Source organism: Bos mutus, chromosome 1 (assembly GCF_027580195.1).
Source record: "Bos mutus isolate GX-2022 chromosome 1, NWIPB_WYAK_1.1, whole genome shotgun sequence".
In the NCBI taxonomy this organism is placed as follows: Eukaryota; Metazoa; Chordata; class Mammalia; order Artiodactyla; family Bovidae; genus Bos; species Bos mutus.
The window spans coordinates 17,447,216-17,472,057 of NC_091617.1; the positions used below are offsets into that span (position 1 = coordinate 17,447,216).

General features: G+C 36.5%; 1 protein-coding gene across 2 annotated transcripts in view; it reads left to right on the forward strand.

Moving 5' to 3' along the window:
* TMPRSS15 (transmembrane serine protease 15) overlaps nt 1–24,842 on the forward strand; it is a 142,156-nt gene that overhangs the window by 51,073 nt on the left and 66,241 nt on the right. For both annotated transcript variants that reach the window (XM_005901870.2, XM_005901871.2), the window contains 6 exons: nt 5,070–5,210; nt 5,907–6,056; nt 13,239–13,344; nt 13,650–13,800; nt 16,152–16,287; nt 23,433–23,522. In XM_005901870.2, coding sequence (XP_005901932.2) covers nt 5,070–5,210; nt 5,907–6,056; nt 13,239–13,344; nt 13,650–13,800; nt 16,152–16,287; nt 23,433–23,522 — 774 coding nt within the window. The remainder of the gene's footprint in view (nt 1–5,069; nt 5,211–5,906; nt 6,057–13,238; nt 13,345–13,649; nt 13,801–16,151; nt 16,288–23,432; nt 23,523–24,842) is intronic.

The following is a 24,842-nucleotide window of genomic DNA, read 5'->3' on the forward strand; positions in this document are numbered from 1 at the left end:
CTTCACAGTTACTCTCACATCCATACATGACTACTGGAAAAACCATAGCCACGACTAGATGGACCTTTGTTGGCAAAGTAATGCCTCTGCTTTTTAATGTGCTGTCTAGGTTGGTCATAATTTTCTGTCCAAGGAGAAAGCATCTTTTAATTTCATGGCTGCAGTCACCATCTACAGTGATTTTGGAGCCCCAGAAAATAAAGTCTGTCACTGTTTCCACTGTTTCCCCATTTTTGCCATGAAGTGATGCAACCAGATGCCATGATCTTAGTTTTCCGAATGTTGAGCTTTAAGCCAACTTTTTTACTCTCCTCTTCCACTTTCATCAAGAGGCTGTTTATTTCCTCTTCACTTTCTGTCATAAGGGTGGTGTCATCCGCATATCTGAGATTTTTTATATTTCTCCCGGCAATCTTGATTCCAGTTTGTGCTTCATCCAGTCCAGGGTTTTTCATGAGGTACTCTGCATATAAGTTAAATAAGCAGGGTGACAATATATAGCCTTGACATACTCCTTTTCCTATTTGGAACCAGTCTGTTGTTCCATGTCCAGTTCTAACTGTTGCTCTCTGATCTGTATATAAATTTCTCAAGAGGCAGGTGAAGCAGTCTGGTATTCCCATATCTTTCAGAATTTTCCACAGTTTGTTGTGATCCACACAAAGTCTTTGACATAGTCAATAAAGCAGAAATAGATGATTTTTTTTCTGCAACTCTCTTGCTTTTTCAATACTCCAGTGGACGCTGGCACTTTGATCTCTGGTTCTTCTGCCTTTTCTAAAACCAGCTTGAACATCTGGAAACTCACAGTTCACATATTGTTGAAGCCTGGGATGGAGAATTTTGAGCATTACTTTACTAGTGTGTGAGATGAGTGCAATTGTGCGGTAGTTTGAGCATTCTTTGGCATTGCCTTTCTTTGGGATTGGAATGAAAACTGACCTTTTCCAGCCCTGTGGCCACTGCTGAGTTTTCCAAATTTGCTGGCATATTGAATGCAGCACTTTCACAGCATCATCTTTCAGGATTTGAAATAGCTCAACTGGAATTCCATCACCTCCACTAGCTTTGTTTGTAGTGATACTTCCAAAGGCCCACTTGACTTCACTTTCCAGGATATCTGGCTCTAGGTGAGGGATCATACCATCGTGATCATCTGGGTTGTGAAGATCTTTTTTGTACAGTTCTTCTGTGTATTCTTGCCACCTCTTCTTAATATCTTCTGCTTCTGTTAGGTCCATACCATTTCTATCCTTTATTGAGCCCATCTTTGCATGAAATGTTCCTTTGGTATCTCTAATTTTCCTGAAGAAATCTCTAGTCTTTCCCATTCTATTGTTTTATTCTCTTTCTTTGAGTGATCATTGACGAAGTCTTTCTTATCTCTCCTTGCTATTCTTTCAAACTCTGCATTCAAATGGGTGTATCTTTCCTTTTCTCCTTTGCTTTTCACTTCTCTTCTTTTCACAGCTATTTGTAAGACCTCCTCAGGCAGCCATTTTGCATTTTTCATTTCTTTTTCTTGGGGATGGTCTTGATCACTGCCTCCTGTACAGTGTCACGAACCTCCATCCATAGTTCATCTGGCACTCTGTCTATCAGACCTAGTCCCTTAAATCTATTTCCCACTTCCATGGTATAATCATAAGGGGTTTGATTTAGGTCATACCTGAATGGTCTAGTGGTTTTCCCTACTTTCTTCAATTTAAGTCTGAATTTGGCAATAAGGAGTTCATGATCTGAACCACAGTCAGCTCCCGGTCTTGTTTTTGCTGACTGGATAGAGCTTCTACATTTTGACTGCAAAGAATATAATCAATCTGATTTCGGTGTTGACCATCTGATGATGTCCATGTGTAGAGTCTTCTCTTGTGTTGTTGCAAGGTGGTGTTTGCTATGATCAGTGCATTCTCTTAGCAAAACTCTATTAACCTTTGCCCTGCTTCATTCTGTACTCCAAGGCCAAATTTACCTGTTACTCCGTTTGTTTCTTAACTTCCTATTTTTACATTCCAGTCCCCTATAATGAAAATTATAGAAGATGATAAATATTCTGTTAATATTTTATTAAAAATACATAGATGTATATTTATGAATCTGCAAAGAAAGACAACAAAACTGCCTATATGAGAATGCTGAGAGTAATTCCAAGTTGCCACTCTCAGAAATTCTTTTTTTGTGTGTGTGTAGTTATTACTCTTTTCTTTATATCCTAAATGCTTAGCTGTTATTCCATTCCCAAAGGACTGTTATTATCATATCCTTAGTATTGGAGCTTACAGTTTAAGACCATGTTTTTAAAACTGAATCACACAAAAGTGGGCACAGTATAGCTGAAGATATGTAATAAACATAATGGATCTTCTTGAGGCTCGTCTTTAATTGTCAACTTGTCCTATGACAAAAATAATCACATTGTGGTGTATGTATATTAGTCACTCAGTCATGTCCAACTCTTTGCAATCCCATGGATTGCAATATTGGAGTGGGCTGCCATTTCCTTGGGAGAAGGCAATGGCACCCCACTCCAGTATTCTTGCCTGGAAAATCCCATGGACTGAGGAGCCTGGAAGGCTGCAGTCCATGGGGTCGCTAAGAGTCGGACACGACTGAGCGACTTCCCTTTCACTTTCACTTTCATGTATTGGAGAAGGAAATGGCAAGCCACTCCAGTGTTCTTGCCTGGAGAATCCCAGGAACAGGGGAGCCTAGTGGGCTGCCGTCTATGGGGTCGCACAGAGTCGGACACGACTGAAGCGACAGCAGCAGCAGCAGCAGCCATTTCCTTCTCAGGGTATCTTCCTGACCCAGGGATCAAACCCACATCTACTGCATTGGCAGGCAGATTCTTTACTACTGAGCCACAAGGGAGGTCCCTATTGAACCAGTAGCCACAGTTAGATCCTACCAGAAGTCATTTTCCCCAAAACCTTTATTGCTATAGAAAAGAAAGCAAGTAGGATAGGCAGATAGGTTTGAAGCAAAATTTCTTAAATATTCACATCCTTTAAGCAACTAGATATTTATGGACTACATAAAGTTTCAATATGGGAACCATTGGATTGTGTGTGTTAGCCGCTCAATCATGTCCAGCTCTTTGCGACCCCATGGGCTGTAGACCGTCAGGCTCCTCTGCCCATGGAATTCTCCAGGCAAGAATACTGGAGTGGGTTGGCATTCCCTTCTCCGGGGCATCTTCCCTTGAACCCCAGTCTCCCACATTGCAGGCAGATTCGTTACCATTTGAGCTATCAGAGAAGCCCAACCATTTAGACTGCACAGTTACATATGCTAGTAGAAGGAATCCAAATAACCAATGTAATTCTTCATGAGAAAATACTGAAAGAATGACATACAACTTTATTGGGAAAAAGAATAAGATAGAAGTGAAACCTTATCCATGGCTTTCTTTCCATTAGATGTGACTGAAATTGTCATGCATGTATCATATTTTTCACTAATTTCTACACAATAAGCACAGAATTTTTCAGTAGTTTTGAAAGTATTTTTCTTTGGAACTCAGTAAGTAACAGTGATGTTTTGTCTTCAACTTGCAAGCATAATAACTTTCATAAACTTGAATCTGATACCCAGTTCAAACTGTTACACTAAAATTTAAGCTACTGTTTCCTACCCTATTTTATTATTCCCACTAAGAAACTTCTTAGATGTTTTTCCCCCTAGCTGCTCACCCATGAAATTTTAATATTTCAGATATTGTCTATATCCATACTATATGAATATCTAAGAATTTTTCTTCTGCTTCTGATAAAAATTTTACCATTTATAGTTTTTTAACAATTATAAAAACTAAGAATTTTTCTTCTGCCCCTGAGAAAAATTTTACTATTTATAATTTTTTACCAGCTAAGAGGCAATATCACCCTTGAGAATGTATGTGCTAAAAACAAATTTTTATAAAAAGAAAATATTATATAATAATGCTTTTTAAAAATCATCATGTGAGTACTTATTTCTCAAGCACTATATAAATTTGTGAGAATCAAAGATTTTGAAAGAGAATATCTTTTTTAGCTAGAATTAAGATAGAAAAGTGACTAGATCAATGTGGGCTTCCCTGGTGGCTCAGATAGTAAAGAATCTGCCTCCAATGTGGCAGACCTGGATTCGATCCCTGAGTTGGGAAGATCCCATGGAGGAGGGCATGGCCACCCACTCCAGTATTCTTGCCTGGAGAATCCCATGGACAGAGAAGCATGGCAGGCTATAGTCCATGGGGTTGCAAAGAGTTGGACACGACTGACCGACTAAGCACAGCACACAAGATCAATATAAAATTCTGTAGAAACAACACTTAAGTTGTAGAAACAATACTTAAGTTGCCTAGGATTTTTTTGAGGTCCTCAGTTCAGTTCAGTTCAGTCGCTCAGTCATGTCTGACTCTTCGCGACCCCATGAATCGCAGCACACCAGGCCTCCCTGTCCATCACCAACTCCTGGAATTCACTCAGACTCACATCTATCGAGTCCATGATGTCATCCAGCCATCTCATCCTCTGTCGTCCCCTTCTCCTCCTGCCCTCAATCCCTCCCACCATCAGAGTCTTTTCCAATGAGTCAACTCTTTGCATGAGATGGCCAAAGTACTGGAGTTTCAGCTTCACACCATTCCCTCCAAAGAAATCCCAGGGCTGATCTCCTTCAGAATGGACTGGTTGGATCTCCTTGCAGTCCAAGTCCTATAGTTATGTAAATAAAGAGACAAACAGACACCCTTATTTATATTATTTTGATGAAGTTTAGCCCCTGTTAGTATAGCATGGGAAGTACTGATAGTATTAAAGTCATTTTTTGTTTCATAACTTTTTAACTTATGTACTTCTAATTTGAAACATTATTATAATAGAACAAGGAACACTTTATTTCAAATAAATTAATTTTAAGACTAATGCTTTCAGTTAACCTTAGGATCAGATAAAAAGATTGATAGATCAATAGAATGATGAATGTATAGATGAATGATGAACACATCAATAAATAAGTGAATAGATACATATGTACATATAACATTCTTCTTCTTCTTCTTTTTTTTTTTTTTTTTTTTGTAGCTTCTCTCTGGTCAAATAATCCTGGCATAATTAGGATTTTTTCCAATCAAGTTACTGCCACTTTTCTTATACAATCTGATGAAAGTGATTATATTGGCTTCAAAGTAACATACACTGCATTTAACAGCAAAGAGCTTAATAGTAAGTACTGTTTATTCCTTAGCCTTTGAATCTTCAAGTACTTTAATGCTGTGGTGGAATTTTAAAAGCAACAGAACCTAATATTTTAGAAAAGGATCATTATCCGTTTCATTGTGCAAGTTCTTCAATGAGTATCTCTTACATATACCTTTCTCCACTTCATACTTGGAAAGAAATGAGAATTCAGAAAATCACTCACATCCTTCAAAACAATGAAATAACCAATTTGAAAAAATATATAACAATAGAAAAATTAAATCAAACTTTTATATACTGCAAGTATTCAAAGATTTAAAATTAGCATAAAACTAATCGTGAGAATGTTCCACATCAATTCAGTTTTGACCAGAGTATTAAATTTAGTAAATAGATAGGGGGAGAAAAAAATGGGGACAGAGTTTATGCAGGTAAGTCAACAGAGGTAAGCTATAAAATTTAAAGAACAATAAGAACGAAAGGCTTGTCTTGGCTAAAGCCCTAATGCAGCATAAGAAACATATTAACACTGTTGGCAACAAAAGCTGGTGGTTTTTTTTTTTTTTTTTAACTAAATCAAATAGCCAGCATTAAATTAAGAAAAATAATTCTGTACATGCCACTTGATTATAAACTGTATAAGTATATAATATTTTCAATTCAATCTATTATAATTAGTCATATTGTTGACTCAATTTGAAGCAAATTTTTAATTTACAGATTATGAGAAAATCAACTGTAATTTTGAAGATGGCTTCTGTTTCTGGATCCAGGATCTAAATGATGACAATGAGTGGGAAAGGACTCAGGGAAGCACCTTTCCTCCATCTACTGGACCAACTTTTGACCACACTTTTGGCAATGAGTCAGGTATAATTCATATTTAATTCAGAAACCAAGAAAAAACTATGGCATCTTATTCCACAGTTCAAATTGAGCAGTATTAAATGCAAGACATTTTTTCTTCAGATTTTTTTAATCATTCCTAATAAAATGAATTTAACTGAAAATGGTATCAATTAGGCAAGTAAAAGTATTTCAAGAAATATATTTTTTACCTTATATATTCACAAAATGTTGAAAAGAACACAGGCCATTAGAGACAAAGAGACTTGGGTTGTCACTCTAGATTTGCCGCTTATTATTAACTAAGTGGACTTGTGGGAGGTAATTAACTTTTCTGAACTTTGGTCTACTATGCCTTAATTTCATTTTCTCGTTGTTCATTGCTAGTGTATAGAAATCCAGTTGATTTTGCATATTGACCTTGTGCCTTGCAGCTTTGCTGAAATTAGTTTTAAGACTTTTCAATAGATCAATATCATACCATCTTGAAATACAGATAACGAGGCAGGTTTACTTCTGATAAGCCTTCTTAGACTGTTCAGGCTGCTATAACTGAATTCTAGAGATTGGTTTTCTTAAACAATCAATATTTATTTTTCACAATTCTGAAGACAGGAAGTCCGAAGTCAGGATGCCAGCATGGTCTGGTTCTGATGAGAGCCCTCCTTTTGGTTCACCGACACCAGCCTTCTTACTATATCCTCATGTAGCAGAGAGAGAGAATATAAGAGAGAGATCTGTCCTGTCTCTTTTTACAAGATCATTTATACCATCATGAGGGCTCACCTTCATGAAAAGATTACCCTCCAAAGGACCCATTTCCACTCTCATCACATTGGGGTTTAGGGTTTCAGTATATTAGGGGCAGGAGGGAGACCACCATTCAGACCGTAACAGAAAAATTATGGAAGATCTGATTCTAAAGCATGGTCCTAGAGGATGAGATGGTTGGATAGCATCACCGACTCAATGGACATGAGTTTGGGTAAACTCCGGGAGTTGGTGATGGACAGGGAAGCCTGGCCCGCTGCAGTCCGTGGGGTCGCAAAGAATCAGACACAACTGAGTGACTGAACTGAACTGAACTGAAGGGAAAGGTGATGTTTTGTAAGTATATTTGTCACATAAGTGAGATATTAGAACTGGATTTCAGGTGGAAACATTAACATTAAGATAATAAAATTTGACTGAGAACACCAGAAATTATTGGGGATTATTAAGGAATAAGGAACTTGTAGTGAAGAGACCAACTACATATCCCTTGGATGCATGTATTCATAATATTTGTTATTGTTGTTCAGTCGCTAAGTTGTGTCTGACTCCTTTCTACCCCATGGTCTGCAACACATCAGCCTTCTATGTTCTTTACTGTCTCTCAGAGTTTGCTGAGATTCATGTCCATTGAGTTGCATCTAACCATCTCATCCTCTGTCACCCCCTTCTCCTTTTGCCTTTATTTTTTCCCAGCATCAGGGTCTTTTTCTAATGAGTCAGCTCTTCACATCAGGTGGCCAAAGTATTGGAACTTCAACTTCAGCATCAGTCTTTACAATAAATATTCAGGATTGATTTCCTTTAGGATCAACTGGTTTGATCTCCTTTCTGTCCAAGAGACTCTGAAGAGTCCTCCATCACCACAATTTAAAAGCATCAGTTTTTTGGTACTCAGCTTTCTTTATCGTCCAACTCTCACATCCATACAAGATGCAAAAACCATAGCTTTGACTAGATGGACTTTTTAGGCAAAGTTATGTCTCTACTTTTTAATATGTTGTCACGGTTTGTCATAGCTTTCCTTCCAAGGAGAAAGTGTCTTTTAATTTCATGACTGTAGTCACTGTCCTCAGTGATTTTGAAGCCCAAGACAATAAAATCTGTCACTGCTTCCACCTTTTTTCCTGCCATTTGCCATGAAATGATGGAACTGGATGCATGATATTAATAGTTTTTTGAATGTTGAGCTTTAAACCAGCTTTTTCACTTTCCTCTTTAACCCTCACCAAGAAGTTTGTTAGCTCCTCTTCACTTTCTGCCATTAGAATTATATTGTCTGCCTAACTGAGGTTATTAATATTTCTCCCAAGTGTCTGATTTCAGCTTGTGATTCATCCAGCCCAGCATTTCAGTGATTTACTCTGCGTATATGTTAAATAAGCAAGGTGACAATATACAGCCTTGCCATACTCCTTTCCCAATTTTGAACCAATCTGTTGTTCCATGCCCTGTCTGTTGCTTCTTGACCTGCATACAGGTTTCTCAGGAGATATGTAGATGGCCTGTTATTCCCATCGCTTTAAGAATTTTCCACAGTTTTTTGTGATCCATGCAATCAAAGGCTTTAGCATTGTCAATGAAGCAGAAGTAGATCTAACTACAAATCCAGATGTAATATGGATCTTACAAAGTAAAGTGAAAGTTGCTCAATCATGTCCAACTCTTTGTAACCCCATGGAATCCATGGAATTCTCCAGGCCAGAATACTGGAGTAGGTAGCCTTTCCCTTCTCCAGGGAATCTTCCCAATCCAGGGATAGAACCCAGGTCTCCACATTGCAGGTGGATTCTTTACCAGCTGAGCCACCAGGGAAGCTCAAGAATACTGGAGTGGGTAGCCTATCCCTTCTCCAGCAGATCTTCCAGACCCAGGAATCGAACTGGAGTCTCCTGCATTACAGGTGGATTCAGTTCAAAAAGGCAATGCAGGTGCATTACTTTTGATCTTACCTGGTGAGCTACCAGGGAAGCCCATTTAAAAAACAAAGAAAATTACAAAAAGGACAGAATAGAAATTCATGCCTTTAGATGATTTTCTTAGACAAAATCAATCCTATAATACATTTTACTATTGAGATTTCAATTCAATTCAAAAAACACATATTAAATGCTTCTTTTAACTAAACACGGTTCTAGGTATTGAGGACTGGGATCACACTTCACAATTTCTACAAAGCCTTTCTGGAACTTCCAAATTAAAATCTTCCTTTCCATTAAGCTTTAAAGCACCTCTTTTATTTTTCCTATCACATGACCTTTTATCTGCTTACTTGTTTCTTTTCATCACAATGTTCTCTTCAGGAACAAGAACCTTGTCTTTTTCATCTTTGAGATGCTAGTGCATTTTCAGTGCCAGAATATAACTAACATGTAAAATTATTTTAAATTAATGAGTGAATGTCTACAGTTTTGACTCAATAAGTCATTTTTAAATAAGTGATTGACTATATGAAATTGCTTATAACATAAAAATAACCTGAGCACTTCCTTAGAAAATGCACCCCAGGATAACAAAATACAGTTCACACAAATTACAGTTCATGAAGCATTTCTTAACAGGAATGTGACTGCTTTTGATCTATTTCTCTAAGAAATCATTGAAACTCCCACTCGAAGCATTCATTCACTCCCTTATTTAAGAAGTATTTTCTTGAGTCAAGACCTCTGGATGTATCTGTGAATAAAAGAAACCAGATTTTCTTCTCTTACGGAACACATTTTATAGCAAAGGAAAACAGGAAATAAGCACTATGCATCACAAATCATTACATTTTGGGCGTCTGTTTAATGTTAATGAGTACTTAGGGGAAAATACAGAGCTTGGTAAGGCCAGTGGGGAGGGCAGATGTTGAGGTGTTTCTGCAAATTAAAATATAGTCATTAGGTTGAGTCTCATTGAAACAATAAGTGATACTTGAATCAAAACTTTAAGGGACATACAGATTACCCCAGGCATAGGAAACACGCAGAGTAAAGGCTCTGAAGGACTCATGCCTGACCTGCATGAAGGGAAGCCAGGAAACCAGCATTGCTGAAATAGAATCTATAGGGCCAATGGGATTCAGATAATAATGAGTCTTCCATGGCTCTGCCCTTTTCCCCAGTGACGTGAGGAGCCACTGACGTTTAAGTGTAGGAAGGAGAAGATTCACTTTGATTGGTAGAATAGTTTATGGAAGGGCAAGAGAGTTGTCAAGGAGACCAATGAAAAGTTGTCACTTAATCCAGAAAAGAGGCCATGGGACTCACATGTGGTCATATGAGGTCAGATTCTGGATATAATCTAAAAATAATGTTAACAGGATCCTGCTAAATTAGTTAACCAGTGTGACCCTATGGATAAAAAAATATATATATGCTCTGCGTAGATGGCCAATCTCATTAGACTTACATGCTTAAAACTAAATATTATGACATGCATCGTCTTATGCATAATTATTCTCCTTTGAATCAGTGATTTCCCACAGCCTGGTCCCCTAGGGATAATTAGTAATCTGCACAGTTGAAGACTAACCCCCAAGTGATAATAACCCCAACTCTCTAGAGAATCCTGACCTAAAACAGTCAAATAATTTGACCATTTTTTTTTCCTTAACTATAATAAAAAAAAAATTCTCTCTCACACTTGGAAAGTAGTTAGAGGAAAGTACAGAAAGCACCTATATCCATTGACTCTGACAGATGGCTTTTATGTAGTCGAAATCTTTGATGTTCAAATTATCATTTTCTCCTTTTATGTCATCATAATAAGAGAGAAAAATCATTCTACTGATACTTGAAGACTATAAGTACATTAGGGGAGAAAAATGATTTAGGCTTGCCAACAGATTAAATCACAAAAGAAATAAGATGAAACTGACCAAAGTGAGACAGGTTGAATGTCAGGTGGAGGTTTTAAATAGTCGGGTTGGAAATGCAGTCTCAGGAGAGGGTTGTGAAGCAGGAGTTATTTAAAGTGAGATGAGTCAGAGCAGTTGAGAGCCCACCAGAGGCAGCAGTGTAATAAGAACGGATGAGAGGCCTTAATAGGTCCTTCCCAAGTCTCATACCGGTGATTTCATAATCTAGCAGTCATTCCCCTCCAAGGGGTATTTTTCTTCCAGCTTGCTTTTTATGTGTCAGACATCCTGCCTCTGAGATGGAAGGGAATTAAATCTTTCCTGCTGTTCCTTTTATCCATGCAGGATGTTTTTTGTTCTTTACTTTCACTTTAAATGACAGGTAGGCCTAAATGAAACAGATAAGCTTTGAATTAACATTGCTTTAGGGAAGAATAGCTAAGCCCCTTAACTCTCCGAGTCTTTCTGAAGAAGTTTCTCCTAGTGGAGCACCTGCTTTGAAATCTCTGTATTGTCAGTGCTCCGTTTCTCTGTTCTTCTTAGAAACAAAAGCAACTGGTGGAGACATTGGTGCTGATTCAGGGCAGCAGCTTGGGGTGCTCAGCAGAGACCCATTTTTCCAGAACATTCAGGGATATGAGATGAGTAACATAAAATTTTCAGAAATGGAGGAGTCACAAAAGAGCTAGAAGAGATGAAGAAAGTATTTTTTGTTGGCTTTTCTCAATGAAATCATAATCATTCCAACACTTGGGGGTTAGCTAGCACTGTATAGTAGTAAGAATCATTCAAATAGAGACCCTAAAGTCATAGCTAGGTTTACATTTGAGCTCTGCCATTTAAATCTACTCTGTTAGATGACTCGTCATCATCAATCATTTCATTATCTATCTCAGTTTCCTCATCTGGAAAGTGGGTTGATGATAATAGAACCTGACTTTGGAGGAATATTATGAACATTAAATTAATATGTTTTTTAAAATCTTAGGAAAATGCCTGGCATATGAAAAATGCTTTATACATATTAGGTATCATAACTATTTTCTTTGCATACCACAGAAACATTCAACAGAAACAAATTGGCTATGATACTGTTCTAAATATTATGCCAGAGAGGAAAATAGTTATAGATTCAATTTTCAAAAGTATGTTAAGTCTTGGGGATATCTGCATTTTATTTAGCCTATAAACCTATTCTAAAATAAGAGTACTTTCAATGTTTCAAAGTAAAATTGTCCTTATTTCCTTATTTTTCCTGTGATGTTGAATTTCAGAAAATAATGTTGCTCTTTAATATTGAGAGAACCTGGCTGAATTTGCACCATTCTCAATCTAAAAGTTTTGATATTTATCTACCAGATTCAGTTAACTTTATATGCACCCACAAACTCACAAAGTGATTCTTAGAATAGTATTTTCTTTTTGAGAGGGCCCTCTAGATTTCCAGAAAGTTCTACTCTCTCTGCAATCTCTGCTGCCTCTACATCAACATCCAGCACTACTTCTCTTCCAAAGAGAAGAAGTGAAGTAGTGTTACGACTTCTTTGGAGGTTGGAGTGTTGGAGGGGCAGAGGTTAGGTTCAGTTCATGAAGAAATAAGCAGAATAAAAGGCTAGATGGATGTTGTAGGAGAAACCAAATGGCTCACAAAAACTCACTGAATGCTTAACTTACAAATATTGAAGCTGACTCTTGAGGTTAATTCCAAGAACTCTCAAAGATATTTTAAAAGAATTATAATTTAACCTAAAGTTCTCCATAGGGTTGTGGAAGATACCTATTTAATCATTTCAGTTGTGTAGTACTTTAATAAATTTTAAAATAAAAAGCCAAATTAATGTAGCATGAATATATTAAATAATATTTAGCTAATCCACACAGAGAATTAAGAAAATGTACCAAATGTCTTTCTTTTATCCAAACTTCAAACAAGTTTTTAACAGCACATATGAATATAAATATAATGCACGATGGAATACTCTAAGTGACATCAGAGAAGTACAAGTGTAACTAAGAATTCAAGAGTCACATCTAGTTCGAAAGACCAAAAAGGATTTTCTGAAGATGTTAATTAGACTTAAATGACCTCAAAAATTAGTGACAGTTACAATTGTAAGGGAAACTCCAGTAGAAGGAATTGAACTTTCCCTTGGAATTTGCATTTAAATACTTGCCTTAAGTGAGTTAGTCCATCAGCATATCTAAATATCTTCATGGTCCTATTGTCTCTACAGGAGTGAATACTCAAAACATCTAATAAATTGGAGCTAAAGTGGTATTTTCTCAAAGTAATAAGATGAAACAGTCATGTGAACTCTGAGTAACTTAGATTTTGTTATATCCTTAGGGATGTTCCTGTTCAAGGCTATTGGGAAGTCCTAAATTGAGAAGTGACTTTTCTTAAATAACAATTGATTATGGAAGTTGCCTTCTGGCTTCTAATATAGCTCCTTTCCATTCTACCTAAACATGTTTCTTTATATTTTCATGTTAAAGTTGTGCTTTCCTGCTTATAAGTTATATAGAAGGAAAGCACAACCAAAAAAGTTGCTAATATTTAAGTGAAGCAAAATATTTTTTGTTGTTTTTTACAGGATTTTACATTTCCACCCCAACTGGACCAGGAGGAAGACGAGAAAGAGTAGGACTTTTAACTCTCCCTTTAGATCCCACTCCTGAACAAGCCTGCCTTAGTTTCTGGTATGTTATAGACACATGTTAAGTAACATCTTATTTAATAAGTGATGTTGCTTTTCTTACATTGCCAAGCTCAAATTTTACTAAGATGTTGCCCCAAGTTTTAATGCATTAGTCATTACTTTTCCCATTAATAAAGTAGCAAATACTAAAAACTTTCTTTTCTCTAGCAGCTCCTTTACCCAAAAGAAAAGAGGTAACTGAGTGAAAGATTTAGAATAATCCTAATATATCTACATATATGTGAATATATATATTTTTTTCTAGTGTTCTAGGAATTGATTAATTTTTGCTTGTTTCCAAATTAGGTATTATATGTATGGTGAAAATGTTTACAAACTAAGCATTAATATCAGCAGTGACCAAAACATGGAGAAGACAATTTTCCAAAAAGAAGGAAATTATGGACAAAATTGGAACTATGGACAAGTAACATTAAATGAAACAGTGGAATTTAAGGTGGGCAAAACACTTTATAACCATGTATTTGTATTACAAAATGGTGATGCAATTATAGTTTATGGTGATATGTGAAAAACAATTTACTTTCTGGGTATAGCTAAGTCGTTTTCTCTTCCTTCCTGATCTTTCTCTCTTTTTTTTTATATTTGAGTTCCCCTATTTTCAATTATTCACTGACATTAAAAACCACTTACTGAGGAACAATTTACTACATGGAAGTACTACTTATAATGAGCCATAAAATTCACAGAAAACTTGAAGGATATTTCAGCTTTCTTCAGCAACTTTCTAGCACAAGTCAACCATGTCTTCCTATTCCACTGCCTAACTAGGTTTTCCAACTTTTCAAGACCACCACCTAAATGACCCCTACACTTTTCTAGGGAATCATCTTTTGCTGTTAGAACATCCACACCCACCAGTATCCCCACACGCTGCCACATTCTAACTTAATCGCCATATATTTCCTCTAGAGACAAGTTCTATGAGCTGTATCATTGGGAAGTCTCTGATCATTTATTTCACTTTAGGGTGAATTAATTTTTCACGTAACAGCTTAATGTATTCTCTTCCCAAGGGTGTTTGCAATTAAAATATAGGATCATATAAGCTAATAGCTTGACCAAATTAAGAATGTTTTAACTGGGCAATTTCAGATACAAGAGTATAACTTTCAGAAGATGTTTGGACAGACATTGTCATTAGTGAAGATTCGTGCTTTTCTGTGACTTGATAAAAAGCAGGCAATAATCAATGACTCTCATTTGTATTCCTCCCAGCTTTCTTAGCTTTCTTTTTTTTTTCCCCTATCCTTTTTCCTTATCCTCTTTCTTCTGATTCTATAATTCTGTAAAGTTTTCTTTTCCACCTTAATTTTCTGACAATTCAAGGAAGGGTAAAGGAAAATGGAACATGAAGGAACGAAAAGATGGCAAAAACAGAAAGATAAGTATGGCAGTAACTAAATCTTGGGCAACACATGGAGAGTCTTAAAAGTCACAAAACTGCATCCACTTTTTCATCAGGCAGAGTGAGAGGACTGAGTTCTAGAAATATTTACACCTTGGCTTTGCCACTTCAGTTACAAAATCTTGAAAAAGTTACTATATTCTCTTTGACATTCAGCTTGTGTGTATCTGAAAGGAAAAGATAATTCTTACATGGAGTAGTGTCTACCATGAAGTAGGTAGAATGAATGAACTAACAAGTGAATAGATGATTGTATATTGAAGTAGGTATAATGAGTGAACAAATGAGTGAATAGATGACTGTAAATTCAATTTAGTGTCAGAAAAATTAAATAATATAATGCATACAATGCACCTTGCATAGCAAATAGCACATCAGGTGTTCAGTTTATGTCTTTCCTTTCCCAGACAGGAGAGGATCCAACAAAGTCCATCAAAAATAGCCACTGTTCTTAAGAACCTAATATGTTTCATCTGAACACTGGGCCTTTCTCCCAGGTCTGGGTCTGTGTCCTCTGGTTATCACCTTTGTAATATATCTCACACAAACTTCCCAGGTCAATTATGACCAGTACCAGCAGGCATTCCCCACTCCAGGGGATCTTCTCAGCCCAGGAATCTAACTCTCTTGTGTCTCCTGCGTTGGCAGATTCTTTACCACTAGAGCCACTATCTGGCTCTGAATAACTATATCATATTTATATTTTCTCTTGTTTTCTTCTTCTCTCTTTTAAATTACCTAATCAATGTGTCTTCTCTTCAGGGTGTTATGCTCCAGGGATTTCTCTGATAGCTCAGTTGGTAAAGAAGCCACCTGCAATGCAGGAGACCCTGGTTCAATACTGGGTTGGAAATATCCCCTGAAGAAGAGAAAGGCTACCCACTCCAGTATTCTAGCCTGGAAAATTCCATGGACTGTATAGTCCAAGAGATTGCAAAGAATTGGACATGACAGCGTGACTTCTAATCTCTTCAGGGTTGTATGCTCTAGGAAGGCAGACAGCTACCTGGATTTTTAATAATGTTGTGGAAAGAACCTAGAATAAGGTTGCTGTCCATGCAAGATGATGTGTATATGTGACAGAATACAGTGGAGCATGACAATATCATGAAAGAAAGAGCTAGAGACATAGAGAAATTGTGACGATATTGCCTAACACAGAAAGAAGACACTAGCAAAAATTTAGACCACCGTAAACACATAGTTAGGGAGCTGGGCTCAGCCGAAGGATCTTGAAAAACAGTATTTCACTGTGTGATAACTCGTCCACATTTACTTGGACATGACCGTATTGATTCTCCAGAGAATACTGGGCTACAAGAAGAATCAATCAGAAAAGATTAAAGTGGAATCATTTTATGTACCTCTCTGAATTACAGGTTTCTTTCTATGGGTTTAAAAACCAGATCCTGAGTGATATAGCATTGGATGACATTAGCCTAACATATGGGATTTGTAATGTGAGTGTCTATCCAGAACCAACTTTAGTCCCAACTCCTCCACCAGAACTTCCCAGTAAGTAACCTTAACATGTGTTTTCCCTAATTAGGCTATTAGTATTTCCAGGTAGATCTCTCTCTGATTTATTTTTTTATTATCTTGCCATAGTGCTGTCTTTTCACTGAAAATCAGAAACTTTAAAATATAAGTAAAACAGAAACTAGTAAAATATTACACATTAAATATAGATCACCAATGAAATAATGCTGTGCATCCTGTTATGCTTCATGTTTATGATAATTTTAGTACATTTTCATTTTTGAAAATAATTTAGGTGCTGATTGCCATTTTGTTTTCAATTTAATACAACCTAATGCTAGGTGTGGGGCTTCCCAAGTGGCCTTAGTGGTAAAAAAAAAAAAAAAAAAATCTGCCAATGCAGGAAAAGTAAGAGACGCAAATTCGATCCCTAGTCAGAAAGATCCCCTGGAGGAGGGCATGGCAACTCACTCCAGTATTCTTGCCTGGAGAATCCCATAGACAGAGGAGCCTGGTGGGCTACAGTCCATAGGATCACACAGAGTCAGACATGACTGAAGCGACTTAGCATGCACACAGTGCTTGGTGCATGTATGGATTACATAGATTCTTCAATATTTGAAATAGTCATTCAAATTTTATAAATATTGCATACAAAGCACTTCATAAGAAAATGTAAGATATATCAATAACCACTATTACATGAAAGAAAAATCCATATGATATTAATTTATAAATTAATAAATACAAAAATCAACATCTAACTATGTGCCCCTAAAATTAGTACATGAGAGACTTAAGTGGTAGAGTACTTTGGAGAAGAGAGTGTGAGCGGGAAAAAGCTTCAAGGAAGCACTAAGATCAAGCAACAGAATGACACAAAAAAGTTGAAACAAAAGAAGGAAAATACCAAGTGTGCCTGTATGTATGCATGCTCAGTCATTTCCATATAATAATATTGCCTCCAAAATTGTGTTCTTGACGCCAAACTCTGGATCTTAATCACCTTTGCTTCACTGTTGTCTGGTTCTTAATATTGCATATATAGATCATCAATAAATACTGTTAGGTATAAACTAAAGCCTCTCTCTCTGTATCTCTCTCTTTCTCAGCTGTTTGTTACTTTTGGTAACAAAAACATTTCTGCTAAACAAAATTTTAATACCAGAAATAAAGCTTGCAAATCATTGTGGGGCTAGCCATAGAGAAAATATCAATCTGAAACCAATAATTTGGGCTCCACAACATTGTTCAAAAATAATTGTCTCACTTAATTTTGTAAAGGTGTCTCACACTCTTCTGGTCTATTATATAAAACTTTTTTTCTGCAAAAAGTATTACAATCATTAAAATCATTGCTGATTTGATACATAATTGCTATGGATACCAAGCATTACCAACATCTTGCTATTTTGATAGCGCAATCATTTAAAAAACAGACCGTCTTCACAATCTTTTCTGTTAGCTTGTTTCTCTATTCCTCAATAAGTTGTCAAGAAGAAAACTTTTCTAGGTGAAAGTAACATAGTTTCATAGAATTGATATTTTAAAAGTAGCCAAATTTCATCACTATACAAAATAAAAAAATTGAGAAAACTTTGAGATAACTTTTATCTATAAAATCATACATATATAACTAAAACTTTAATTTTTTGTATTAAAACTTTATCTGTGTAATGCACAGTCCACTTAATCTATTCCAACATGAAAGAGAAAAATATAATACCTCAATGTCAAGGAAGCATGATATACCTGCATATTTTCACCATACTGAAATGATAACGGTAGAATAATTCATCTGATTTTAAAATATAAACTTTAGAATTTGCCCAGAGTGTATCTGTTCCAGTTTCCAAATGGTTCACTTCAGGGCAATATTTAGCACAGCAAAAAATGTTAATTACCATCAAATGCATTCTGAACAATTTCATTCAAATGCCATTTGCAATTGGTTCAGTGAAATTCTTATTTGAGCAGAGCTTTTCTGGTTCCAGATCAGTGATTTGTTTAAGCAGAAACAAAAGAAACCATGGCTGACTGCCTAATAGTCTTTTCTTTGGCTCTTAGAGAGCATTTAAATAAGAAAATATTGCCAGTCGAGTAACTGACTAGCTAAAGCCATTTTTCTCTGTTGTTTCTAGGGATTCAGGTTGTGCCCTGTTTCGGGAAATACAAGTTCAGTTTTCCAAACTGCAGGGATTTTTCTTCTTCTTTTTTTTCCATTTTTATCACTTGCTGCTACATCAGCTCTATCATTTTTGCCCTGTGACATTAGCACAAGTAATTTAAATATGGGGACTATACTGAGAACATTTTAAAAAGTAAACATTCCATTACACAAATATAATGCCAACTTGCAACACAATCAGAATGATTCATCACAAGTCCTTACTAAATGGTATGCATGCGTGCGTGCTAAGTCACTTCAGCCCTGTCCCACTCCTTGTGCCCCTATGACTGTAGCCTGCCAGGCTCCTCTGTCTATAGGAAGCTCCTCTGTCTACGGGATTCTCCAGGCAAGAATACTAGAGTGGATGGCCATTTCCTTCTCCAGGGTATTTTCCCCGACCCAGGGATTGAACCCGCATCTCTTGCAAACCCTGCCTTGGCAGGCGGGTTCTTTACCATCAGCGCCACCTGGGAAACCCACTAAATAGTATGCTGCTGCTGCTGCTGCTGCTGCTAAGTCGCTTCAGTCGTGTCCAACTCTTTGCAACCCCATGAATGGCAGCGTGCCAGGCCTCCCTGTCCATCACCAACTCCCGGAGTTCACTCAGACTCATGTCCATCGAGTCAGTGATGCCATCCAGCCATCTCATCCTCTGTCGTCCCCTTCTCTTCTTGCCCCCAATCCCTCCCAGCATCAGAGTCTTTTCCAATGAGTCAACTCTTCCCATGAGGTGGCCAAAGTACTGGAGTTTCAGCTTTAGCATCATTCCTTCCAAAGAAATCCCAGGGCTGATCTCCTTCAGAATGGATATTATACTTAGAGCTAAATAATCTTTGACTCTTGTTATTCATGTGAAATGAATTAGTACCTATTCAATTATTTTATAATTGATGGTCATGTAGATCTGCTTGGCTTTTATATCATTAGTATGATTCAATATTCAAACTCTTAGCAAATTCCAAATTTGCCAAGCTCCTATCAGTGTTTTTGACTATTCTATTGTTTTATTCTTTTACCTTCAAAACAGCCTACTTACTAGATCTATTATTGGCTAGATTGCTATTAATTATAAATAAAATGAAAATCACTGGGAATAAAAATTGACCTTTATTGCCACAAATATAATAAAATTATTTATATCATGACTGATCACTATAACCTGTGAATGGAAATAAAAATTTTGACTGAACTCCAAATTTTCTTTTTATATAGCAACCTAATCTTTTAAAATGTTGTCTGTAATATTGTAGGACTTATGTATTACTATGATTACAAGAAAATTCCTAATTTTAAAAATTAGCCCCTTCGAACATATTCAAATATCAATGTGAGTAGTATTTCTTAAACTGCACCTATTATTTCCCTCACATAAAAGTAGCCATCAGAAACCTATTTTTATCACCCTTATTTCTTGCTTGAAATATCTTGTCAGAAATAACTTTAATTTGAACCCTTTTATTGTAAGTGAAGGCCTGACTCTCCTGTTTTCCACCATACAGTAAATGCCTCCACATTGACACATATCTCATTTATGTTAGAGGTTTAAGCATGGATTAAAAATGACGTGCCTCAAGGAAAATATCTATCCCTGACAACCACTTTGCAAAATACTGCATATTATTTACATATTGCATGCAGTGAAGATCCCTACTGGCATAGGAAGAACTTAATCAGAAAACAAGTCTTTGAGAGAACAGCTCCAAAAAAAAGAAAAATGGGAAAGTTTAACAACCGTAACTGAATAGGGTTCCCCATATCAAGAGGCTATTTGACTCTCATTCTCTGTGTGGAGATGGCTTATTAAATGACACAGCAGGACCTTGATCTCCAGAATTACATTTCATGAGTCTTTGGCTCCTCTATTAAGAAGCACATGCTACATCTCTACTATAGCAACACTACCATTAAAATCAACTGTGTCATCATGTTTAGAATGGCTGAAAGTGCCTTTGCCAATTTCTTACAGTCATTTATATACCAGAAGTAACTGATACGCATCTTATAAGGCCAATGAACAGAGATACTTATTGATCAGTTATATGATATAAAATTACATTTGAAATGTATTTCAAAAAGTACTTCTTAAGGATTTTATTATTTTAAAAGTACTTTAAATTGTTGAATTTTCCAAGATTACTATTCAGAAGAGAAATGCTAAGTCAACTGCCTGCCCTGACAGACTTAACAATACACTTACCAGCATTTTAGTTCTGATCGTGTATTTAAGTCCTATGTACTCATCTACATATAATATAACGTACTGTCAAATGTTCAGAGAGGTGAACAAGCAATGCATTCTCCAAAATTTTGACTATTTACTATATGAGGAGTATACAGTTTAGAAATTTTCCTGTTCCTTGAAGAGAAAATGACAATGATGTTTAAACAGCAGCATCCCTAGCCGCCACACTGGGTATGGCTAAACTTACAAAGTACGAAGAGCTGGCTTCCTCCCCGCCACCATCCTTCTTCAATCTGCAGTGTTACTTTTGTCCTGTAGTTACATTCTCCCTTTCCATCCATTTCCCAGATGATTGAAGGAAGAATTTCGAGGCACTTAGAATTACAGAAGATTACACGCATTGTATGTGGGGAAGAGTTGAGGGGTTGTAGTGGATCCCTTTTCAGGAAATTTTGCAAGACAAAGAGTCACACAATCAAGGAGATGATTTGCTTCCAAGGGACAGCTGCCTGGGAGCTCGAAGTTTCTTCAGTCTTTCTCAGTGGAGAAACTGCCCTAGTTCTGAATTACCACTTTCTTAAGAAATTGCCCTTGTTCTGAATTTCGGTTCCAATGTCTTCTTCAGCACCCTGTATACTCTGCTCTCTTCCTTCTAGATCTGTTCATCATTGACTTTACTTTTTAGAGATCTCATCCACCTTCCCCTCTGTCCTCCTTCTCCTTGTCACCTACCCATCAAGTATATATCACCTACCCACCAAGTGCCATTTACTGAGATGCAGTCTAAACCCTGCCTATGGCTTGGACCAGATGGTTAAAATGATTCCATTTAATCAACCCAATAGGAGACAGTAAAATACTGTGAGATGAGTTTGAGGTTAACTGAGTTGAAGCCTTGACACTAACTGAATGTGCACAACATTAACAACTAATGGAATACCTCCAAAGTCTGGATTGCCCATTTAAAACTGAAAAAGTCATAGTAATTACCTATATCACAGAGGTGCGTTGAAAATGAGTACTGAATGTGACAGGCATTTTTCACAAATTATTTCTGATTTTTACAACAACCTTGAAAATCTCTAATATATGTCTAGTTTATATATGAGAAGACCCAGTCTCAAAAAGATGAGAAACTCAGAGAAACCGTTTTACTCCACCAGCTACAACACATCTTCCTTTTGCACACCGTGTTCTCTCTCCAGATGAGACAATGTGCACGGACATTTTGCAAACAATGAGTTTTTAGAAAGATTTTATTATTCCTGCTGAACTCATTTGTTTGTGGATAAGCCAGTCCCAGGAGTTCATATAAGTTAGGCCAAGCCCTATCACCTTACAGAACAGGATATATTGGTAATGATACTAGTTTGAGCCACAGTAACTGTCTCTGTCCCATTGTGCATATCACAAAACCCAAATCAAAGAACATTATTACCTACAAGCTTGAAAAATGCACATAAATTGGAAGGATCCACATAAATAAGGCAGATGACCTGTGAAAGAGGGATTAAACAAGAGAGTCTGATAAAAGACACTGCTGTAGATGTAGAGACATTTAATTTTCTCTTCTCTAATTTGACTTCTATGTTATTGGGAGTAAGTACACCATTATCAGGCTCCCCTGGTTGCTCAGCTGGTAAAGAATCTGCCTGCAGTGCAGGACACTCTAATTGGATTCCTGGGTCAGGAAGATCCACTGGAGTAGGGATAGGCTACCCACTCCAGTATTATTCCTCTTCACTGGTAGCTCAGGCAGTAAAGAATCTGCCTGTAGTGTGGGAGACCTGGGTTCAATCCCTGGGTTAGGAATATCCCCTGGAGGTGGTCACGGCAACCCACTCCAGTGTTCTTGCCTGAAGAATCACCATGAACAGAGGAGCCTGGCAGGCTACAGTTCATGGGGTTGCAAAGAGTCGGACATGACTGAGTGACTAAGCACACACAGCCATATCATTATCATCTGCTTTAATTACAGGAAAATATATACTTATCCTGATCCTCTGTATTCTTCTATTTAGGTTACTTTTATTCTTTTGATCTTAAATATAATATGATATTAAAAAGTAAGAACTGGAATACTCAACATAGCTGAGGAATTTTTACATTACTTTAGAATGGTCTTCTAATAAGCAAGATAAATAAATATGAAGTAGGTTACAAATTTCAAAAAGTTAGTTTACCTACTTGAAGCATCATACTCTTAACTGGAAGATCGGTGCTATGTTTTTTCTTATAAATTTGGATTTAGTTCAGTCCCAACTTCACTCCTAGACAATCTAGGGTAACTATTTAGAAAGTAGCAACTGTGTTTGTCTCCCTTTCTTGAACATCACATGCTTCAATACAGTATACAGAATGGTGAAGCTTCTCTACTAAAGAAAAGTAGGAAAAAAAGAAGAAAAAACAAGAAATGATAGGATTAGTTATTTACTAGTCCTTCTCATAAGACAGAGGCATATACTGTATTTGTTCCATTACAAAGATTCATCTATTTTTTCTAAAGCAAGGAGTTGATACTTTATTTCATGAAGACTACCTATAAAAGATGCTTGTCAAAATTGTTTCCTTGGCCAGATAATTTTGGAAAATGCAGAACACTATTATGCCTTCTTGGGGAATCACAAAGATCATAAAAATATATAAGGGTTTGAGACATTCTCCAGTAAAGAAACCTGTTAGCCTATATTTTCCCTTACACAAGCTCTAACATGTATCTGACAAAACCAGTATTCCAAGAAATAAAATTGGATATTTGCTGGCATATAGTATTACAGCTCTGAAATAAATATTATGTTACTCATGATTTTTCTTTGCTTTCCTTTTCAGCGGACTGTGGAGGGCCTCATGACCTGTGGGAGCCAAATACAACATTCACGTCTATAAACTTCCCAAACAGCTACCCTAATCAGGCTTTCTGTGAGTCATTTCTTTTCTAGATCATGGAAAACAAATGTATATATCAAAGTTAGATTCTCCCCTTGACACAGCAAACTAGATTATAAATTTGCTATATCTGGATACAACTACTACATCTATGAGCTCACTTAATATAATGAGAAGAATAACAATGATTAATGACTAACTTTTTTAGCATTTATTTTATGCCAGTCACAGCACCAGTGCTTAATATAACTTATTTTAGTCAGTTCTTACAATAATTCTTTAAAACAGGTGATATTATGATAATTCTCCTATTTAAAAGTTTAAAAAAATAAGTAAAAGAGGTAGTAGCCTTATTCCAGATACCAGTCCCCTTGATTATGCATATATTGTTTATCTTGTGTATAACAAGTTTGAGTTCCATAGTATAAGATCAGTGGAAAGTACATAAAGCAAAGAGCCAATTGTGACACCCACATCTTTTTTTTTCCCCAAATGTTAAATACTATTTATTTATACATATTTTAACAAGTGTAAACTGTGAACAAAATTATTCTATTTACTCAGATATTACCATTTCTGTTATTTTTCCTTATTTCTTGGCATTACAGGGTGCCCTCTGCTATCATTTTTTTTTTCCCCTGTGAACTTTCTTTAACATTTCTTTTAATTCAGGTCTACTGGCAATGAATTCTCTTAATTTTCTTTCTTCTGAAAATGGTTTTAATTTTCATTGTTGAAGGATACATTTGCTGATTAAACGATTCTGGGTTGATAGTTTTCTGTTTTGTTTTCAAAGCACTTTATAAATAGTGTTTCACTATTTCTGACCTCCACAATTTCTTTTTTTTTTATTTTATTATTTTTTTTATTTTGTATTGGAATATAGCCAATATGCAATGTTGTGATAGTTTCAGGTGGACAGCAAAGAGACTTATCCATATATACATATATATATCTTTTATAACTACAGATTAAAGAGAATAAAGCAGGCAGTGATTAGAATCCCAATATAAAGTGAAAGTATTAGTCTCTCTGTCATGTCTGACTCTTTGCAACCCCATGGACTATATAGCCCCACCAGACTCCTCTGCCCATGGAATTCTCCAGGCAAGAATACTGGAGTGGGTTGCCATTCCCTTCTCCAGGGGATATTCCCCACCCAGGGATCAAGCCTAGGTCTCCTGCACTTAAGGCAGATTCTTTACCACCTGAGCCACCAGGGAAGCAGTCCCAATATGTCCCAACATAAAGGATGATCTAGTATGAAGGATACTAAAAAATTCTAAGTCTAGAAAGAAGAGACTTGTATGATAAAACCAGATAAAGCTTATATCTAGATCATTAGTCCTAAAT